This window comes from Pongo abelii, chromosome 17, assembly GCF_028885655.2.
Source record: "Pongo abelii isolate AG06213 chromosome 17, NHGRI_mPonAbe1-v2.0_pri, whole genome shotgun sequence".
NCBI lineage: Eukaryota > Metazoa > Chordata > Mammalia > Primates > Hominidae > Pongo > Pongo abelii.
In genome coordinates this window covers 47,571,845-47,594,671 of record NC_072002.2, presented here as the reverse complement: position 1 = coordinate 47,594,671, position 22,827 = coordinate 47,571,845, and the positions used below count along the sequence as shown (strand labels likewise).

The 22,827-nt window shown below is 33.5% G+C and overlaps 1 protein-coding gene across 7 annotated transcripts in view; it reads left to right on the top strand.

Annotated features, from left to right (window-relative positions):
* CCDC178 (coiled-coil domain containing 178) overlaps positions 1 to 22,827 on the top strand; it is a 516,828-nt gene that overhangs the window by 159,930 nt on the left and 334,071 nt on the right. For all 7 annotated transcript variants that reach the window (XM_054537776.2, XM_054537781.2, XM_054537780.2 and 4 more), the window contains 2 exons: positions 16,606 to 16,701; positions 16,851 to 16,987. In XM_054537776.2, the coding sequence (XP_054393751.1) occupies positions 16,606 to 16,701; positions 16,851 to 16,987 (233 nt within the window). The remainder of the gene's footprint in view (positions 1 to 16,605; positions 16,702 to 16,850; positions 16,988 to 22,827) is intronic.

The following is a 22,827-nucleotide window of genomic DNA, read 5'->3' as shown; positions in this document are numbered from 1 at the left end:
GATTAAGATTTTCAAATATATTACCATAGCATGACACGGAATGCTTGCTTCCATTTTTGCTGTTATGTTATTTCTAATTGTATATGTATTTTCACTTTTTAAATTAGATTTAAAAATTTTTAATAATTTATTTAAAAAGAAACGATTATTAGATTCAATAATTTTAGAATTTTCAAACTTTTAATGTGTTAATATGTACTTTTATAGTTACAATTTCTTTCTTTTTTCTTTAGGCTTATTCTTTTACTTTTTACTTTTCACTTCCCTGTTTTTCATGTTTAATGTTTGTGTGTATGTGTGTGTGTGTGTCTGTGTGTGTGTGTGCATTCTTTCTTTTCCCAAGAGCTACAGTACAGTTACATTTCCTGATATTCTTTGTGGAAAATTCTTTGAAAGTCATTTCTGTCTTCAATTTCTCTCCTTGCATTCTCACATAAGATTATTCCAGTCAGGATCTGCCCCACAAACTCTGCTTCAATTGCTATTAATGAATCCTGTTTTCTTCCTTACAACCCTCAGAAAATCTGATGGGATTCATTATAGAAACTATGATATAAGGTTATTTTAAGGCATGTTTTGAAAGGCACAAATACTTAATGCTGATTCCTCAAAGTTTAGAATATACTCAAGCGAATAGAAAATATTGATCTATGATAACACCATCCAGATGTAGTCACTGTTCATGGTTTTTGGATATAAACACACAGGCCTTGTAATATATATAAATGATGATATTATCATATGCATATAGTAATCGATGGCATGTTTCTTCTTTCATGACATAAAAACTTATTTCAATATTGTATTTTACAATTAATTTTAAAAGCTTTAGAGTTTCTTTTTTAACTTTTAAGTTCAGGGATACATGTGTAGGTTTGTTACACAGGTAACCTTATGTCATGGGGGTTTGTTGTACAGGTTATTTTGTCACCCAGGTACCCATTAGTTATTTTTCCTGATCCTCTCCCTCCTCCCACCCTCCACCCTCTGATAGGCCCCAATGTGTGTTGTTCCCCTCTATGTATCCATGTGTTCTCATCATTTAGCTCCCACTTATAAATGAGAATATGCGGCATTTGGTTTTCTGTTCCTGTGTTAGTTTACAAAGGCTGATGGCCTCCAGCTCCCACCATGTCCCTGCAAAGTACATAATCTTGTTCTTTTTATGGCTACATGGGATTTCATGCTGTATATGTACCACATTTTCTTTGTCAGGTCTATCATTAATAGGCATTTAGGTTTGATTCCATGTCTCTGCTATTGTGAATAGTGCTGCAATGAACATACGTACACATGTGTATTTTAACAGAATGATTTATATTCCTTTGGGTACGTACCCAGTAATGGGACTGCCAGATTGAATGGTATTGCTGCCTTTAGGTCTTTGTGGAATCACCACACTGTCATCCACAACGATGAACTAATTTACAATCCCACCAACCGTGTATAAGTGTTCCTTTTTCTCCACAATCTCACCAGCATCTGTTATTTTTTTGGCTTTTTAGTAACAGTTATTCTGTCTGGTGTGAGATGATATTTCATTGTGGTTTTGTTTGCATTTTTCTAACGATCAGTGATGTTGAGCTTTTTTTGATATGCTTGGCCACATGTAAGCTTTTAAAAAGTGTCTGCTCATGTCCTTTGCCCACTTTTTAATGGGGTTACTTGGTTTTCTCTTGTAAATTGAAGTTCCTTATAAATGCTAGGTATTAGACCTTTGTTAGGTGCATAATTTGCAAAAATTTTCTCCCATTCTATAGGTTGTCTGTTTACTCTGTTGATACTTTCTCTTGCTGTGCAGAAACTGTTTAATTAGGTTCTATTTGTCAATTTTTAGTTTTGTGGCAATTGCTTTTGGCATCTTGGTCAAAGAAGGCACTCAGTCTTTGAGACTGGTTACCTTCAGATTTTTTTTCTTTTTTTAATCCTGTTGATGACCTTGGGGGTTTAATTTATATTTAATATAAGGAGGATTCAGCTGACTGACTTCGTTTCTGGGAGATTTAAGGGGGCCAGTGTTCAGCTCCTAACTCCTAGACTGCATGCTCTGACTTGGAAGGAGTTGTATTGGGCCCTGACTTTGTTCTTGGCTCCTTGAGGTTTGGCCTGCGCTGGGGAAGCAAAGGTGCAGCAGCTGCAGCAGAGTGCTAGTGGATGCAGGGGTGTCTGCCTCCCTGCCAGCTTTCACCACAGTGGCAGAGGCAATGCAGCTTGTTGGGGGGGTGGGGGAAGGAGGCCCCTGCTGGAGACTCTGTGTGTGGTTGCCTTGGAGGTGGTGGTGGCTTGTGTTGGCTTGGGTCCAGAGTGCTGGCAGGTCTGGGTGCCTTCTCTGTGCCCTGCAAGCAGGAGTGATCACTCAGGGTGTGGGAGGATCCCCTGTTCTCTGCACAGTATTAACACAAGGGGTAGACACCGGCGGGGAGCGGGGTTTGCTGGCTCTGGGCCCTCCGAGGCTCTCTGCAATGGCCATCAGCAGGGATGTTGAGGGTCCAGTTGCACTCCCATGTGCTGGCAGGGCAAGTAAAGCAAAAACTCTCCCATGCAGACATGTGCCAGGGTAGTGATGTGGTGACTTGCCATGAGCCCAGGGAAAGCTGAAGTATGGAGAGAGAGCATGTGGGCTGGTGTGTGGCCACAGGGGCCATCTTACTGGAGCTCTCTATTTCTTAGGTATGGTTTACCGATGCAGAAGCTATGGTGTGGGCCCCAGTTGAGACTGCCCTATAAGCAGGTATGGCCGGACTGGGGACCCGGGAGAGGCCACCAGACCAAGGAGTGCACAGGTCAGACTAGTCTCATCTGATGTGCAGGACCGGCTTGCAGAGATCAGGTCCAACAGTTCCCCTAGGTCTAAAGTCTCTTACAGGAGCAAGTCGAGCCCAGAGGTATGGCCACCCCTAGCTGTGCTGCACTACAGATGCTCTCACACCAAACCCTCTGGGCTCCACATCAGCTGGCTTGCTGCCCTTACCACTTCTCGAGGAGGCTCTCCGTGCCACCTCAAGTGTCCATGGTGGTCGAGGGGTCCCTTCCTGCCGGGGTTTCAGAGGCCCGTGGCAAGAGCAAGTTGCTCCTAGCCAGTTTCACTCACCCATTCCTCCGGAACTGTTGTGGTTCAAAAGAAGACATTTATGCAGCCAAAAAACACATGAAAAAATGCTCACCATCACTGGCCATCAGAGAAATGCAAATCAAAACCACAGTGAGATACCATCTCACACCGGTTAGAATGGTAATCATTAAAAAGTCAGGAAACAACAGGTGCTGGGGAGGATGTGGAGAAATAGGAACACTTTTACACTGTTGGTGGGACTGTAAACTAGTTCAACCATTGTGGAAGTCAATGTGGTGATTCTTCAAGGATCTAAAACTAGAAATACCATTTGACCCAGCCATCCCATTACTGGGTATATACCCAAAAGACTATAAATCATGCTGTTATAAAGACACATGCACACGTATGTTTATTGCAGCACTATTCACAATAGCAAAGACTTGGAACCAACCCAAATGTCCAACAGTGATAGACTGTATTAAGAAAATGTGGCACATATACACCATGGAATACTATGCAGCCATAAAAAAGGATGAGTTCATGTCCTTTGTAGGGACATGGATGAAATTGGAGATCATCATTCTCAGTAAACTATCGCAAGGACAAAAAACCAAACACCACATATTCTCACTCATAGGTGGGAATTGAACAATGAGAACACCTGGACACAGGAAGGGGAACAACACACTCTGGGGACTGTTGTGGGGTGGGGGAGGGGGGAGGGATAACATTAAGAGATATACCTAATGCTAAATGACGAGTTAATGGGTGCAGCACACCAGCATGGCACATGTATACATATGTAACTAACCTGCACATTGTGCACATGTACCCTAAAACTTAAAGTATAATAATAAAAAAAAATGAGCCCCCATATGCAATAGCCTTTGCAGGGTTCCCAGCTTTCTCCCCCTTCAACCCAGCTTCTGTGTCCACTCTTGGTGCCTTCCCTCTGAAGATCTGTTAAAAGCACACCAGTAGTCTCAGTCCCTCCATGGGAGCTGTTCCACTTATCTGCACCTAGTTGGCCATCTTGCTCTCTCTCTCTCTTTAGAGTTTCTTAAACCCTTGTCATTGGATATTAAGTGTGTTTTAATTTTTAAGTATTACAAAAGAAGCTGTAATAAATATCTCTAAAACTTTTTAATTGAACATAACTATTCATTTTAAGCAAAATGGTATTGTGATAACAAATAATGAAAGTTGAATTATACAGTAGTACAAGAAGCACAGGTAGAAATGATACACCTTAGCATTCTGCCAAAGCTTAAATAATTTGCCAGTATTTTCACATTTTCCAAAATTCTTAAAACCTTAACTTTACCCTTTTTCAATTCACTTTTAAGAAGACATCTTTATGAATTGAATTTCATATCATTAATTCTGTGGGGTTGTGAGACTTGTCACATTGTCTATTGGATCTTGTATGGCAACTGGTTCACAATTTTGTACTGTGTTCACCCTTTAATTGTATAATTTAGATGTTGGTATTGGCATTGTTTCCTTGAATATAAAATAAGTTTTGAACATTACTTTAAACATAACCAAAACTACATAATAACTCTTGGTGATTATATTGTTTAAATCTAGAGGTATCTTTCCTTCAATATAATTTACAATTTAAATTATTTATTTTTTAAGATAAAAATTGTTTTTGTCTTTAATAATTATTATATTGTAAAAGAGATAGATTTTGGAAGTTTTATAATTGATTTCAGTGAAATGGAGAACTAAGAAAACTTACTCTCATTATAAATAGCACATATTTAAAATCACTGTGATTTTGTATACATTTGATGCTTTATGATTAACTCTTAGATGAATCTATCCATTTTAATTTTATATATATTATCTTTCCATATTGTCCAGCAGATTTCTTGTACTTCACAGTCCACATTTAGAGGTAACTTCTGTGTATTAAATACTGTCAGTATTGGTTGCTAATAGTAATATTCTCTAAAGGATAAATGCTAGAAGGTGGTAAATTCAATCATTTTCTAGCTGCTGTGTTGGTTTTGTATATGATAGAATAAAGCCTATATTCTATATATAAATGCTAAAATTTTAGTTTTATGTTTAGGCATAATATAAAAATATTATTCAATCAATTTTAATTGAAGTTACTTTTAGAGGGGTGGATCTATAGGCTCCTTAAACAAGAGGGCATCAAGGAAATTTAAGGGTGTTACTCCTCAACTATTTCAGTGTAGCCAAAAATAGAGAAGTGATTATCTTTTTAAAAAATGATAAACTTGGCTTCTTTCTCATGAAGTAAATATATATATATATATATATGTATGTATGTGTATGTGTATATATATGTATATGTATGTATGTGTATGTGTATATATGTATGTGTGTATATATATATATATGTATGTATTTTAGGATCATTGGAAAGTCATAATTTCTTTCTTTAGTTTCAAAGGTCCAAAAAAAGAAGACATTTTACCCCAGGATATATCAAACCTATATAGTTTCATCTGTACTTGATTTAGATGATGAGATTTTGGACATTAGGGATAATAACATTTAGATGCAAGTTTGGGCTTTGGTTGGAGATTTGTGGGCACCCTCAGAGGAGGTGAATGTATTTTGCATATGGGCGGGATGTGGATCATGGGCCCAGGCAGTGCAGTGTGGTATACAGAATCTGGATTCTCATAATTTGTGCCCTTCATGTCATGCTTGTAAATATGCAAGGTTACATGGGCAGAAGGATTTTGTAGTTGTAATTGTGTTTATAATCAGTGCCATTAGATTGGGAGATTATCCTGGATTGTAATGGTAATTACATGAGTCTTTGAAAGCATAACTTTCTTTTGGCTGAGAGCAGAACAAGTCAGAGAAATGTAGAGTCAAAGAGTTCCAAAGCATGAGAAGCGCTCAGCCAGTCATTGCTGACTTGAAGATGGAGGGGGCCACATATAAACTGTGAAAACATAATACATTCTCCCTGGAACTGTAATGAGATTACAACCTTAATGAGGTTAGAAATGGGTTATCCCCCAGAGCCTCTAAAGGAGAGCCCAGGCCAACTGAAACCTTCATTACAGCTTGTGAGACTCTAAGCAGAGTACTGACCTAGCTCACCAGCATTCTGACTTATAGAAACATGAGATAGTAAATAGGCATTATTTTAAGTCAATAAGATGATACTATTCCAATTGTTCAATTACATTTTGTGTCAGGAGCATTTTTAAAAGGTTTCCTCATATAGAATTTGCAAGATTTTGAAAAGTGTATTCGTAAATTATTGTTTTGTACTTCTAGTTGAGGATTTCTCTTTTATTAATTCTTCTAACTAGTTTTGGTTTATGAAGTAAATAATGATAATTTTTACTGCACTAATTTACTAATTTTTAAAATTATTTGTGTTACTTATCATTGTTTATCTGAGGTTTTCCAGGAATACTATTATTTCATCTGCAATTAGAGATACTAATTTTTATTAATTCTTATGCCTTTAATCATTATTTTTTATCTGATTACATTGGTTAATACTTTTAATACAATGTTAAATAGTAGTGGAAATAAGTGGCATCCTTGCTATGCCCCGCTCTTAATGGGATTGCTACTAGTTTTTTTATTCCCTTAAATATGATGCTGGCTTTAAGATTCAATATACATTTTATCATGTTGTAAAGTATTGTCAGTTTCAATGTATTGAGTAGTTTTTTAAATTGGGAATGGATATTGAATTTTCTCAAGAATCTTTTCTGCCTCTAGGGAGAAGCTCATGTAATATTTCTCTCATTATCTATAATACAGTATATTAAATTAATGGATTTTCTAATTTGAACCTTGAATTGTTGGAATAAATCTTACTTGACCATTATATCGCTCATCCTTTCTTAAACACACCCCAATTTTCTTTTTACCATCACCATTAAGCCTTAGGTCACCAGTGATTTCCATTTTGCTAAATCGAATCATTATTCTTTTGTCCTCATCTTTATTAACTTACACATGCCACTTAACCAAGTTGATTTTACCCTTAGCCTTGGAAACCTTTTTCTTTTGGCTTCCAGAACACATTTTTCATGGTTTTTGCTATTTTTCTGGATTCTTGTTCTCAGTTCCCTCTACTGGTTTCTTTATATCTCCTCAAACTCCGAACATTTGAGAACCCCAGTGCTTGGTCTTTTATAACAAATCTTATATATCCAACTGCCAACTCTGAATCTCCACTTAGATATCTAGTAAGTATCTCAAGTTTAACTGTCCTAAAATTGTACTTCAGATGTGGAACCACTCTATAACCTGCATTCTTCCCTATTTCAGTTTATGACAATTCAAACCTTCCAGCTTTTCAGGCCACAACATTTGAAATATACACTGAAATGCATTTATTTATTAAAATGAAACGTTCATTTATTTTGTGAATTTCTGGGCCAAAGAATGCACATGTTCAGCTTTAGTAGACAATGCAAAAAAGTTTTCCCAAAGAGTTATGTATTTTTCCATGCCTAACATCATGTCTAAGAAGTCCAGCTTGAGATTCACAGTACCATCTAATATTGTCGTTTATTTATTTATTTATTTATTTATCTATTTATTTATTTACTTACTTACTTTAGAAACAGGGTCTTGCTCTGTTGCCCAGTTTACATTTAGTAATCTTGCTCTTTTACTTAAAAATATCTTGTGGATATATATCAAGGCTATTAGATATGAATCTAATGCACTCTTTTAAGCAGTAAACAAATATTACATACTAGGAACATGTCATAATATCAATCAGGGCACAGTGCAGAAAACAGAAATCCCTCTATTTTAGGCAGAAAAAATTTAGAGACTAACAAATTTGCAAAGCTGGCAGAAAAAACTCTGGGTTGGACATGCAAAAATGTTTCCCAGATTGACCATAGAAGCTACAGCTTCCCTCCTCTCCCCTCCCCTCCCCTCCCTTCCCCCCTGCCCTCCCCTTTCCTAGCCTTCCTCCAAGTAAAACTGGAAATCCCTCCCTTCTTCCCTTCCCCTTCCCCTTCACTTCCTTTCCTCTTAGTATCCCTACCTTCCTTTCTGTTCTTTTTATTTTCCTAGGCTTTGCTACCCAAGAAAGCCCATTAGAAGGAACATGAAATACAGGTTTACTGACCAGTAAACATTATTCACCTCAATGACAATGTATTCAATTATTTAACTTTTAAATAAATTCAGATTGAAAATAGTTATTAACTACTGCAAACAATATTAAAATGAATAACTTTATATTTGTTGTTATGAATTGGTTCTTTCTATGGGATAGCTTCTCAAAAGTTGAATTATTGGATTAGAACTAAGTATGTTTTTCAAAATAAATATTTCTGAAATATTTTCTAAAACATATGTATACATATGCACATATATTTATATATTAGGAGCAATAGAAATGTATGATTTCTCTCATTTTTCCCGGAATGGTTGGTATTTTTAAATTATACCAACCTAATTGTTGGGTAAAAAAGGGTTACATTAATTTTCATGTTCCTGCCTGATAGCAAAGTAAATACATTTTTTTCTTATTAGCCATTCAAATTTTGTTTTTAATGCAAAGATTTCCATTAATGGCATACTATTTGATTTTAGATATTCCAATGATTAATATTTTTGAAGTTGTACATTTATTATCATTTATATTAGGAAAGGAATAAGGACATAATACTAGTGATTCCATGGATCCTATTACTTAGGCCAGGGCTAAAGTAATTGTACTTATCCAAAAGTTGCAGATTGCAAGAATTACACATGCAATGCTTAAGGTGTGCTCATGACTGTCTCATAACTTCATTTAGTAAGCCTTCCACAAGCGTTTATCAAAGGCATAGTGGTGCAAATCGTTAATTTTGACCCTTAGGCACTGAATTTTCATGTATATTTTTTCATTTTTTTTCCATTGAAAAATACTTTGTAAACCTACTTCTAGAGATTGACAATTGTTTGGTATGTAAAATATAAAATAATTTTATGCATCTGAGCTACCTGAGGCTAGATAATAGACCCTGGTTTTCAAGGGTCGTTTATGTTGTAGAGTGTCAGTATTTTACTCCTTTTTATGACTGAGTAGTTTCCATTTTCTAAGTACATTACATTTGTTTATCCATTCTTTAGTAGATGGACTTTTGGCTGTTCCCACTTTTTTTGACTCTTAAGAATAAAGCCACTCTTAAACATTCACTACAATTTTTGCATAATGTGTTTCATTATCCTTGGTTATATATCTAGGAGTGGAATTGCCAGGTCATGTGATAGTTCTATGTTTAACATTTTGAGGAACTACAGAACTATTTTCCGAAGTGACTACAATATTTTATATTACCATAGCGATTTATAAGGGTTTCAATTCTAACACATTCTCAGCAACAATCAGTATTATCTGTCCTTTTTTTTTTTTTTTACCCCTTTTTAAATAAAGCCATCCTTAGTGGATATATAGCGGCATCTCATTGTGATTTTGATTTGCATTTCCATAGTCTCTAATAATGGAAAATGGCTTTTCCTGTGTTTGTCATTTGTATATCTTCTTTGGAGAAATGTCTATTCAAATCTTTTGTCCATTTTATATTCCGTTCTTTTTCACTTTTTATTGAGTTGTAAGTATTCTTTCTGTAGTCTGGATATTAGACCCTCATCAGATAGATTGTTTGAAAATATTTTCTCCCACTCCATGTCATGTCTTTTCACTTTCTTGTTAGTATTCTTGAAGCAGAAGATATTAAAAAGTTTAAAAACTAAAAGTTTGTAATTTTGGTGGAGTCTTATTTATCTATTTTATCTTTGGTTGCCTATGCTTTAAGTATCATATCTGAGAAACCATTGCTTAATCCAAAGTCTCAAAGACTTATATCTATGTTTTCTTCTAAGATTTGTATGGTTTTAACTATTACATTTATATTTTTTAATCCAAGTTTAGTTAATTTTTGTGTATGGTATGAAGTAGAAGTTCAAATTCATTTGTTTGTACGTGGATATTCAGTATTTTCAGCAGCATTCTTTGAAAACACTATTTTATCTCATTGAATTGTCTAGACATTGTTTTTTTTTTTCCTGCAAAATTTACCATTTTAATGTATACAATTCAGTCGTTTTTTAGTTTTTTTCATAAAGTTGTGCAACTGTCACCACTATCTAATTCCAGTCTATTTTAATCATCCCCCAAAGAGACTTAATACTCATTAAGCAGTCATTCTCTATTCCTCCATTCTCTAGCTCCTAGCAACCACCAATCTGCTTTCTGCCTCGGTGGTTCTGTATTCTGGACATTACCTATAAATGGGATCACATTGTTGTTAAAATCAATTGGTAATTAATGTAGTATGGGTTAATTTCTACATTCTCAGTTTTATTCCATTGATTTATATGTCTTTCCTTATGCCAGTACTACAATGTCTTGATTACTGGAGTTTGGTAAATCAATGAGGAGAGCATTGTCATCTTAATAATATTAAGTGTTTAAATCCATGGTTACAGATATATTTTCATTTAGGCCTATTTAATTCCTTTTAACTATGTGTTGTAATTTTCAGTGTACAAATCTTGCTCTGTTTAGTAAAATTTGTTCCTAAATTTTTATTCATTTTGACACTATTGTAAATAAAATTGTCTTAATTACATTTTTATATTGCTCATTGCTAGTGTGTAGAAATACCACCAATGTTTGTGTGTTGTCTTTGTATCCTGCAAGTTGCAAAATTGTTCATTAGGCTCTATAGTTTTTAAAAATAGATTATTTAGGACTTTCTCTACACAAATCATTTTATCTGCAAATACAGATGTTTACTTCTTTCTTCTCAGTCTGGAAATGTTTATTTTTTATTTTTATTATTTTTTTTTGCCTAATTACTTTAGTTAGACCATCAAATACAATGTTAAAAAAAGACAATAAGAGCAAATATCCCATCCTTTCTGATATTAGTGGAATGATCCATTTTTCGTCAAGTATGAAGTTGGCTTTCACAGGTACATTTTTATCAGGATAAGAAAATTTCCCTTTATTGTTAGTTTACTGAATTTTTTTATTACAAAAGGGTATAGAAATATTTCAAATGATTTTTCTACATTCATTGAAATAATGGAAATGGCTTTGGTCCTTTATTAATATTAAACACTATATTAATATGGTGTTTATTACATGTACTGATTTTTACATGTAGAACCAGCCTTGCATTTCTAGATGAATCTCACTTCATCATGGTCTATAATCCTTTCTATATGTTTATGGATTCCGCAACTATTTTCTTAAGGGTTTTTGTGTCTAAATTCACAAGAGGTATCAGTCTGTACTTTTCATTTCTTGTGATGTCTTGTCAGGATATGCTATCACAGTGACACTGCCTCATAGAATAAGCTGGTAAGTGTATATTTCTTTTCTATTTTTTGGAAGATTTTGTGAAAGACTCATGTTGATTCATCTTTTAACATCTAGTAGTATTCACCAGTAAAGCAATTTGGTTCTGGCTTATCTTTGTGAGAAGTTTTTGATTATTAATTCATTTTATTTGCTTGTTACAGATTTATTCAGATTTTCTGTTTCTTCTTGAGTAAGTTTTGTTAGGTGGTGTATTTTTGAGAATTTATTCATTTCATGTTATCTAATTTGTTGGCATAAAATGTTTTATAGTATTCTCTTATAATCACTTTTTGAAGGTTCATAGCAATACTCCCTCTTGAATTTCTGATTTTAGTAATTTGAGTCTTCTATCTTTTTTCTTGGTCAGTGTATGTAGTATTTTATCAAATTTCTTGAACTTTCCAAAGAACAAACTTTTGGTTTTGTTGATTCTCTCCACTTTTTGCGTGTATTAGAATTCATATTTTTCTCACTGTAGTTTTTTTAAAATTAATTTTCATTCTTTTACTTGCTTTGGGTTTAGTTAGCTCTTTTTCTAATTCTTTTAGATGTAAAGTTAGGTTACTGACATAAGAACTTCTTCTTTAATGTGGACAATTAGAGCTAGAAATTTCCTTTAAAGCACTGCTCTAACTTCATCCAGTAAGTTTCAATATGTTGTACATTCATTCTCATTCATCTCAAAATATTTTCTAATCATTCTTGAGAATTCTTATACTTGTTGGTTATCAAGGAACATATTGTTTAATGTCCATATGTTTTGAATTTCCTTCTGTTATTTCTTTCTGTTATTGATTTATAATTTCATTCCAATATGTCTGGAGAAGGCACTTTGCACGACTTCAGTCATGCAGTATCAAAGTCTCTATTTTTGTTAAATTTTCTATTTCTCTCTTTAGTTCTGTCAGTTTTTGTTTCATGTATCTTGAAGCTTTGTTGTTGGGTGGATTCATATTCATGATTGTTATGTCTTGATTAATTGACCCTTCTGTTATTATAAAATGTCATTCTTTGTTTGTTCTAGCAATTTTTATTCTAAAGTCTATTTTGTCTGATATTAATCTAGTCACTTCAGCTCTAACATGGCTAGTGTTTGCATGGACTTTAACATGGTTACTGTTTGCATGGAATTTCTTTTCCCAGCCTTTACTTTCAACATATTTGTGTCTTTGATCTCCCATGTGTCTTTTGTGAACAGTATATGATAGGACCATTTCTTTCAAATTCATTCCGTCAATCTCTATACTTTAATTAGAGGGTTTAATTTATTTACATTTAATGTAATTACTGATAAGGTAGGATTTGTATTTGCCATTCTGCTACTTATTCTCTCTGTGTCTTATGTCTTTATATTTTCTCTATTCCTTCATTACTGCCTTCTTTTGTATAACACTTTAATTACTTTGTAATTGATTTGACTATGTATTTTTGAACTATTTTCCTAGCAATTGCCCTGGGAGTGGAATTCACAATTTAATTTACAGAAAAATTATTTTTTATTAATACTAACAATTTCAATAGTATACACATTTCTTTCTCCTCTATATTTTCTTTCTTCCTTTATTTGTCTTGCTATTGTATAAATTATATCTTTATACATTGTGTGACTATCAACAGAAATTTACGATTACTGCTTTATGCAATTGTCTTTTAAATTAGGCAATGAAAAAGGGTTACAAAATAATACGTTTATACATTTTTAATATACCTATAAAGTTATGATTACTGATTGTCTTTATTTCTTCTGTGGATTCAAGTTACTGTCTAGCATTCTTTCATCTCAATTTGAATAATTCCCTTGAGTATTTTTTATAGAACAGATTTATCCCGATATTTGATTATCTGGGAATGTCCTAATATCTCTATTGTTTTTAAGTTATAGTTTTGCTTGGTATAGGATTCTTGGTACTTTTCTTTCTGTATTTTGTATATGCTAGTATATACCTTCTGTTTCCCATTGTTTTGACTGAAAAATTGTCTGTTAATCATATTGAAGATCCTTGACATGTGAAGTGTCACTTTTCTCTTGCTGCTTCCAGGAGTGTCTCTTTGTCTTTGACTTTTGACAGTTTGATTGTGATGTATCTCGAGTATATATCTTTGAGTTTTTACAAATGGAATTTCTTGGGCTTCCTCAATGTGTAAATTAATGTATTTTAAATCAAATTTTGGAAGTTTTCAGCCATTATTTATTTGAATATACTTTTTGCCTCCCCCCTCTCTTTTCTTCTTTGACTACTTTTACTTTTTTATGTATATTGGTATACTTCATGGACTGTCACACAACTATGAAGCTCTGTTCATTTTTCTTTTTTTTTTCTGTTCTTCAGTCTAGATAATCTCAGTTGACTCATCTTCAGATTTGATGATTCTTTCTTCTGCCTACTCAAATATGCTGTTGAGTGCAGATAGCAAAAATTTTTTAGTTCAATTATTGTACTTTTCAACTGTCAAATTTATATTTGAGTTTTTAAAATAATTTATATCACTTTATTAATAGTTTCTATTTGCTAAAACATTATTTTAATGCTTTGTTTTAGTCCTTTAGATCCTTGAACATATTTCAAATTTCCAATTGGATTAATAAATAAAATGTCTAATTTTCCCCTGAGACAATTTCTATTGACTAATTTTTTATTCTGCATAGTCTATACTTTCTTAATTCTTTGAATGTCTCACTTTTAGTTGTTGTTGAAAACTGAACATTTTAAATATAATGTATTTATACTGGATATCATATTTTCACTTATCCTCAGGATTTGTTCCTGTTGCTGTTTGCTGAAGTAGTAATTTTTGTTGTTTTGTTTTGTTTAGGGAACTTTCTAACTTAATTCAGTAAAGTCTGTTGTCTTTCTCATGTGCAGCCCCTGAAGTCTCTTCTCAGCTGAGGGTCTGTTAATCATTGGATAATAATCCTTAAAATCTGAAAAAAATTTATCTCGGTCTTTGCAGAAAAGTTCTGTGTGCTTGCTTAGGTTCACCTTTAACAAACAACCAGGCAGTTGCCAACGTTGCCTTAGTTTTTGTTATTGTTGTTGTTTCCTGCTTTCATAGAGCCTCAAGATCAGCAGGAGGTGAGAGGTTAAATGGCTTCTCAGGTATTTCCAGAACATGTGAATACCCTGGTCTTTCACACATCCCTGGATATTTGCAGGCTTCTAGATTCCCAGGAGTATGTTGGAGCTTTACAAAGTACTATGGATGTAATTCCACCAGCTTTCCCTTTTTAGTTTGTTAGTTCATCTACTGTTTGTTCCAATTTTTAGCCACTATCTCAGGTGGCCACAGAGTTAATCAATTGCCTGTAATTTTTTTGGACAACGATGCTCTGGGGAAAAAGCTTTTCTGGGAGAGAGTTTTTGTGCTGATGAACTCTGCATCAAATCAAATGCAGACATCCTTGCAAGTGGAGGTTTCCATAAAAACCACCAGACAGGTCAAATAAAGACAATTTTTTTGAGAACAAGGCTTTGAATACATTCTAGCCTGATTCTGCTCTCTCTGGTGGCTGCCAGAAGGCTGCTTTTAACAATAAATTATTCTTTGAGGCTTCTGTGGAGCTGAAGTGATAGGACTAGCAGGTGAAACACCACAAAGCGCACTCTTCTCACTAAGTTTAGACTGTTTTTATTAAATCAGTGCTCCCTAGATTGTTGCAAGCCTTTGGCTAATTTCGAGTGTTGACAAGGCTGATTTGACCTTTTTTTGCCAGTTTTTTTTATTACATTTATATAGGAGGGAGTTTTCAGAGACTCCTGCTTCACTATTTTCATTGATGTCTCTGCAAGGACATAATCTGGGAATGTTGGCTTTTTATTTTACATTTTTTTCATGGTCTTCTTATTTAATTTACATTTTGTTTATGGTGGTGTTTTTTGACACGTACTTTTATGAAATGTGCTGTCAAACCCATCAACAGATGTCTTGGTTTACTCGGCAAGGTGACACTCCTTTAGCCCAAGATTATGCAAATGAAATCTTATTGATTACTCTAATTTGAACATGTTCTGTGTTTGCATTTAGATTTTTATTCATCTGAAACGTTACTTTTGTTATTATATGAGTTAGATATGAGGTATAGAGACCACTTTGAATTTTTTTAAACAGACGTTTCACATTATTTCAGTACCATTAATTAAACAACTTCTCTCTCACTGAATTCAGATATCATTTTCTAAAAATATTGATTCGGATTTATTTCTAGCCTTTAATTTTTCCCTCTGATTTTTACTATGATTAGGAAAATAAATGTTTCCTTAATATAGAAGTATTATAGGATGTTTTAGTATCTGGTAGCAAGTTTCCAATATTTTATTTTTCAGATACCTTTTGGCTAGTCTCAGATACCTTTTTTCCATGTGAACTTCATTTAATGCAGTTCAAAAAAGACTACTCCATTTTGCTCTATTTTTACACTAATGTTGGGAGAACACACATTATAGTCTATTAAACCATTTTGTAACAAATCATCCTTTTCATGTGAAACTTGATTTAGGGTTTTTAATAAGAGTTTTTGTTTACTTTATATAGGTCCTCTTCTTTTTGTCAAATTTTTTCCCAAATAATTTATATTTTTGAGAAAACTTTAAAATTATTTCTTCTATATTTTAAAAACAGATTATTACTCTTATAGATAAAAGCTATTCATTTCCTAATCCTTATATCCGGCCATTTTACCAAAATTGTTTATTGTTGTTTTAAATAGAATTCTTCTGTTTTTCTAGGTATTTAATCATGTTATCTAAAGTTGAAGATATATTACCTATTCATTTTCAGTATTATAATAGTAATATTTGATTTTGTTATGTAATTGTGTTTACCTAGTCTTTCCTAAAGCATGATTAATAATGTGATAAAAGATAATATGATCTTATTCTTGAGTCTAATGAGGATATATATTCAGTATTTTATAATTCATTTTGGTATTTGCTATTGTTTCTTGATGTTATATTTGAATAATTTTTTTCTTGTACTAGTTTTTTTAAGATATGAAAACTAGATAGTGAATTTATTAAATGACTGTTTTGCAAAGTGTTAGCATGCTTATTTTCTCCTTTAACTTGTTGATGTGATGAATTATGATTCCGAATTTTCTATTGTTTTCCAATTTTTATGTAACTGAAACAAATTCTACTTTATCATGATTAATTTATTTTTTACCTTATGGAAGGATGAAAAGCTATACAATTCACTTTATTCTGTATATCTTCTTTCTTAGCTGGAAGACTTGAGAAGAGTTTATGACCAACTAACATGGAAGCAAAAAAGTCATGAAAATCAGTATCTGGAAGCAGTTAATAATTTTTATGCTGCAGTAAGTTGATTTTTTCCTACTTCCCACTTAGAACGCCATTCTCTATTTCCAAATATTAACTCATATATCTAAAAGTGATTTCATTATTATACGTTTTGCCTTTTGATAATTAGACATGTATGAATGATTCTTTTATTCTTTTCTTAAAGAAAAAAACATGGGATATTGAGCTTTCTGATGTTGCAAAAGATTTTTCAGCTATTTCTTTGGCATGTACAAAACTGACGGAAGACAATAAAAAACTTGAGATTGATATTAACAAAATAACAGAAAAAATCAATGAAAGGTAAATTTGCAAATACTTTTTTTCTTATATACCATAATCCAATATGTTAAATACAATAAACCTCTCCAGTTTGTGTCCCTGGAGTGATATGGTGGTGTTTTTGTTTATCAGTAGCTTAAAATTTAAGTTCTATTCAAAATGTTGCCTTTAATCACTCTGGGTTCCCTTTGAAAAGTCAAAATACATGTGCCATGTTGGTGTGCTGCACCCATTAACTCGTCATTTAGCATTAGGTATATCTCCTAATGCTATCCCTCTCCCCTCCCCCTACCCCACAACTGTCCCCGGTGTGTGATGTTCCCCTTCCTGTGTCCATGTGTTCTCTTTGTTCTCTTTAAGTTTTAACCCTAAAACTTAAAGTTAATAATAATAAAGAAAAAAAAGAAAAGTCAAAATAATTGTAAAAAGCTATCTTATAAGCAGTTTTACACAGCCTTATCTTACCTCTTTTTGACGTATCCTCTTATACTCAAAAATACTTTAAACTTAAAATACAGTAGCCCCCGCTTCACCATGGGAGATGTGTTCCAAGACCCATAGTGAATGCCTGAAACCACAGATTGTACCAAACCCTATATATACTACAATTTTGCAATCTGATAACTGAGCTGGCTACTAAGTGACTAAAAGACAGGTAGCATACACAGCATGGATATGCTGGACAAAGGGATTATTCACATCTGGGGCAAGAGAGCATGAGATTTCATCATGCTACTTAGAACAGCCTACAACTTAAAACTTATGAATTGTCTAGATCTGGAATTTGCCATTTAATCTTTTCAGACTACAGTTGACCACAGGTAACTAAGCCTGCAGGAATCAAAACTTGCAGATATGGAGGACCTTATGTATGTCTTATCAACCTAATGATCTCCTTCAGTCCACTCTCAATTTTTCCTGCAACTACTATACTAGTATTCTTGGTTTGGAAACCTATGAGTTTTCTTGACTCCTCTATTTCAACTCTCATATTTAATGGATGAACAAGAACTATTCCACATACTAAATGTATTTTCAGTTTATTCTCTTCATTGCTCCACCAACAATCTAGTACAAGCTATCATCATGTCTGGCATGAACTCACAGTGACTGGCAGAACTGGTCTACCTGCAATTGCTCTCTAATACATTATCTACATTTTGATAGGCATGTTCTTATTTATCTTAACATAAGTATGATCAATTCCCCTCTATATCTGCATGAATTTTAACAGGGGTGAAAGGACCAAAGATCCCCCACCACATATCCTGCAAGGTCCCTTGAATAGGCACATCTGCTTCTACAGTCTCATATTCTTCCCAGTTCACCCTTATTACTTGGTTCAAATACAGTAGTATTACTTCAGTTTCTCCCACTTATCACTCTTTTTCCAGCCCATACATGGTATTTTTATGCTACTTTCTTTTCCTAGAATGTTTTTACCACTTCCTTCTACCTAATTGCCACTTATCCTTAAGATTACAGCTGACTATCCTGTGAAATTCAATTCCTCTGTCATATGTACATGTGATACACATGCCTCTCATTTTCACATCTCTTCTCATATTCATAATTTTTTGTGTATGAATATTTGATTCATTTCTGTCTTCCTCAAAAATGGGAAGATCCATGAGGTCAGACCATGACTACTTTTCCTTCGCTATTGAATCCTCATCATATAGCAGAGAGTCTGATACATACTATGCTATCAGGAAAAAATGACCATGATACTTGATTATTGTATTGGAAGTTTGATAAAATTTCTTAGACTTATTTTACCTTTGGAAATTATGAAATGGAACAATTTGTAAAACTTTCTTGTATGTGAAACATACTTTTTTAAGGATGTTGGTTTTTAAAGAATAACTTAAAACTGTAGTAGCTAATATTACTACATTTTATCATTTTATAAAGAAAAAGAACCAGAGGAGCAAAAGCAAACAAACATCTGAAGAGTGGATGATCTAATAAGGACACTCATCTGGAGGAAAGGGAGAGTGTGTGACAGCAGGCACTTATTAGATTATTCTGCAGTAACACACAACCCCCAAATCTTAGTGACTCAAAATAAAAAGGTTGATTTCTCACTCACATAGTAATTTAGCTGGTAATAGAGGGAAAAGTACATTAGTGAGATCACTCAATGGCTCTTGTAGCTTCCACAGGAGGGTGATACATGTTAATACCACTCACATTCCTTTGAACAAAGCAAGTCACATGGCCAAGTGGGATGTCAGTGGGATGTCAGTGGGATGACAAGTCTAATTCTCTCAAGAATAGACGTAGTGAATTATTGGGAACACAAGTACATCTATCACAAGCAGTGGGAATGCAGCTCTATTTTTGGGCAGGATTTCCATGGTGTATATCTTGCTTACCCAGAAAGCACCTTGAGATGTTACTTAATTATTTAATCATTTAATTTCCCCCCAATTTTTACCAGGAATTAAAAATTAAATGGATAATTTTTAATAGCGGATTACATGGTGCTGAACAGAGAATTAATAAACAATTGGTAAAATAAACTGAAAGAGAGATTAAGAGATTTGCAGCCAAGAGTCAGGTCTACCATATATCTAAGTAATGTTCCTAAAGAAGATTAAAACACAGGACAAAGAGATAATTACCAATTCATATATCAAAATAGTTTTTATATTCTTGTTTCTAACTGGTAACTATATATATATCTATTACATTTATGTATATATGCAAATAATTTTGTCTATTTTAATTATTTGCACATATAAACTGGCAAGTCTATATGTATGCAGCAAGTATATATTACATTACAAATGTATGCAAATGTAATTTTTCATTTCCTAAAGATTTATTTGCTTTTCATCCAAATCTGCTAGGTTGTTTAATGATTTTTTGTTTGACACAGATATTTAAAGCTTATCTTTTATCTCTTAAACAGTGTGAATAGTTATAATCTGCACCTAATAATTTAAATGTCTGTAGTCTTTGTAATTTGCTTCTACTTCTTATTCTTCTAGCTCATGCTTCAGTGCCTTTTTCACTTGTATTCTTGGCTATTTTTTTTTTAACCATGTGTAGTCCACTTGCTTCTGAACACTATTTGCAGAAAATCTTTGAGTCCTAGGATAAAGTTGAGTTAATCATTGCAATCTTATGTTTATGAAAAAGTTTCTATTTTTCAACTTGTGTCCTTGGATATGCTCTAGACTATGATTTTGTTTCCTACGCCATATTTAACAAAGCTCCATTTAACCAAAAGTTCTAGTGCCTTAAGAGTAGTAACATCTTCTCTATTTAGCACTCTGTCTGTAACACGTTTGTTGTAAGAAATTTGGAAAATACAGAATGTACAAAAGGAGATTGAGACCCTAACATTGTTTCAGTTCATAGAAATATAGCTATTAATATATTACTGAATTTTTTCCTTCTTACTAAATAACTAATTATGAGTTTTGATCTTATTCCCAGCATGATATAATATATTTTTCACAATATTAAACAACTGTTAAATACATCATTTATATAGCTGTATAAAAGTGTATTCTATGGATGAACTATGATTTATCTACAAATTGCTGTTATTTAGATGGCTCTCATTTTTAACTACTTGTAAATATTATGGCAGTGGATTATTTTGTTTAGAAATCTTTATCAGCATATTGGCTTTTTAAAATTTAAAATAGTTTCATAGAATTTGATTCAGTATAATACTTTTAAAACTCCCACTTCATCTCTAAACGTACTTTCCAGAAAGACGATCCCATTCATGAGGCTATGCAGTACATGAGCATGTCCTCTCACACACCTGTGCTAACTTTAGTGTTATAGTTGTAACAAATCTCTCTCAATATGATAAATGAAAACTATCTTCTTAATATTGTTTTGAACTCCATTTATTTGATTACTAGGGAGGTTGAATATTTGTACATCCTCTATTGAATTCTACTTTTTCTAAATAATTCTTGTGTGTTTCCAAGGAAGAAATGAGGAACTCAAAGTTCTAAGGTGCAAAGTGGCTTTCCTAAAGTCCCACAGCTGGAGTTTAAAATCTGACTTTCTATATTCAGGTTCAGAATATTAATCTCCTCTCATTTTTTGCAGTTTAATCTGACTTAAATTTAACTGACATTTAGTAAATGTTCAAATATGCTCGATAAATCAGTCGAATAATAACAATTACAAATAGTAGATCTAATGTTAAAATTGCTGTTATTAATATTTTGGGGCACAGATAAGATGGTGGTGGGTTCACAGAGCGACACCTTTGGTGTGGCTGAAGCTTAGAGAAAGTGCATGATCTGACCTGTGTGCTTGTGTCTGGGTGTGTATGTGTGTGTTTGCATGCAATACGTGTTTTTATGTGGCAGGCCATCAGGTGAAAACACTGAGGCTAAGGAACCATCATGCCAGATAATGAGTCATTTTAAGGCATTTGGACTCAGTTGAGGACTATAGATGTCCACTAAAGAAGCCATATGATCAGACTTTCCTTTTAAATATGTCATTTTAGTGGTATTTGGATGAGTTAAGGTTGGAAAAACTAGTTTGATGATGGTACCAGACATTAAATGAAAAATGTGTAGATGAAAAAAAGGAAAGTTGGAGGGTAAGTGTTGCTAGGTTTGATTGGGATTGTGTATGGCACAATACAAATGTAAGTATCTGGAAATCATTTTGATTTGTGTGTCTGAAATTGTGGAAAGATAGTCATAGAGATAGATGTTAGATGTAAAATGCAGAAGTACTTTAAATTGTCAGGCAAATATTTTCACATTTTTTCCTTCATCTGTTTCTTAAAAATTTGAATTTTTATAGATAGAACTTTTATGGAAAAATTATAACACTTGGCCATATATCAGTATAATGTAAAATTTCCCCAATATCTGATAGGGCAGAATCAATAAATATAGTTAATGGCCTTTATAGACCCTATCTACTAACCCATAGTTTGGTTTTTCATGAAATCGTGAATATCTACTTAGAAAATATAAGAGAAAACCTAATTCATTAGAAAATTATACCTAAAATGCAACTAAGAAGACATACATAGAAAGTGGGAAGTTTCTATGAAGATAGTACCAAATGTGATTAAAATATACTTAAAAATGAATAGAGGGATATGTCAAAAATTTGTATGTGACCCAGTTATGAGAAAATGTCAAGTTCTAACCAAATAAATTAAAAGTCTTATCGCAGTTGTAACTAAACTCCTAATGTAGTTTTATTTTATAATTTAATAAAATAGCTAATCAAGGTAATTTTAAAATGACTATTTATGGGGACAAATAGCCCTTTGGAATATTTAAATGTGAAAAAGATTATATAACCATTAAACTCTGTGGTGTTGTTCAAGGTTGAGATAGCTAGAAAACAGAAATATCAGTAGATAGCAACAGCAATCAGTTAAAAATAAAATTTAAAAGATATCTCTTACAATATAATTTTGAAACATCAAATCCACGAAATGAATCTAGCAAGAAGGTGTCTGATAATACTACCCAGAAGACGACATAATATTGTTGAAGCAAATTAAAGAAGATGTAAATCAATAGACGGGGACATACCTTGGCCATGAGCTGGAACACTCACTCATGCAGGCCGGGCTCGGTGGCTCACGCCTGTAATCCCAGCACTTTGGGAGGCCAAGGTGGGTGGATCACGAGATCAGGCGGATCACCATCCTGGCTAACATGGTGAAACCCCGTCTCTACCAATAATACAAAAAATTAGCTGGGCGTGGTGGTGGGCGCCTGTAGTCCCAGCTACTTGGGAGGCTGAGGCAGGAGAATGGCGTGAACCCAGGAGGCGGAGCTCGCAGTGAGCCGGGCTCGTGCCACTACACTCCAGCCTGGGCGACAGAGCAAGACTGTGTCTCAAAAAAA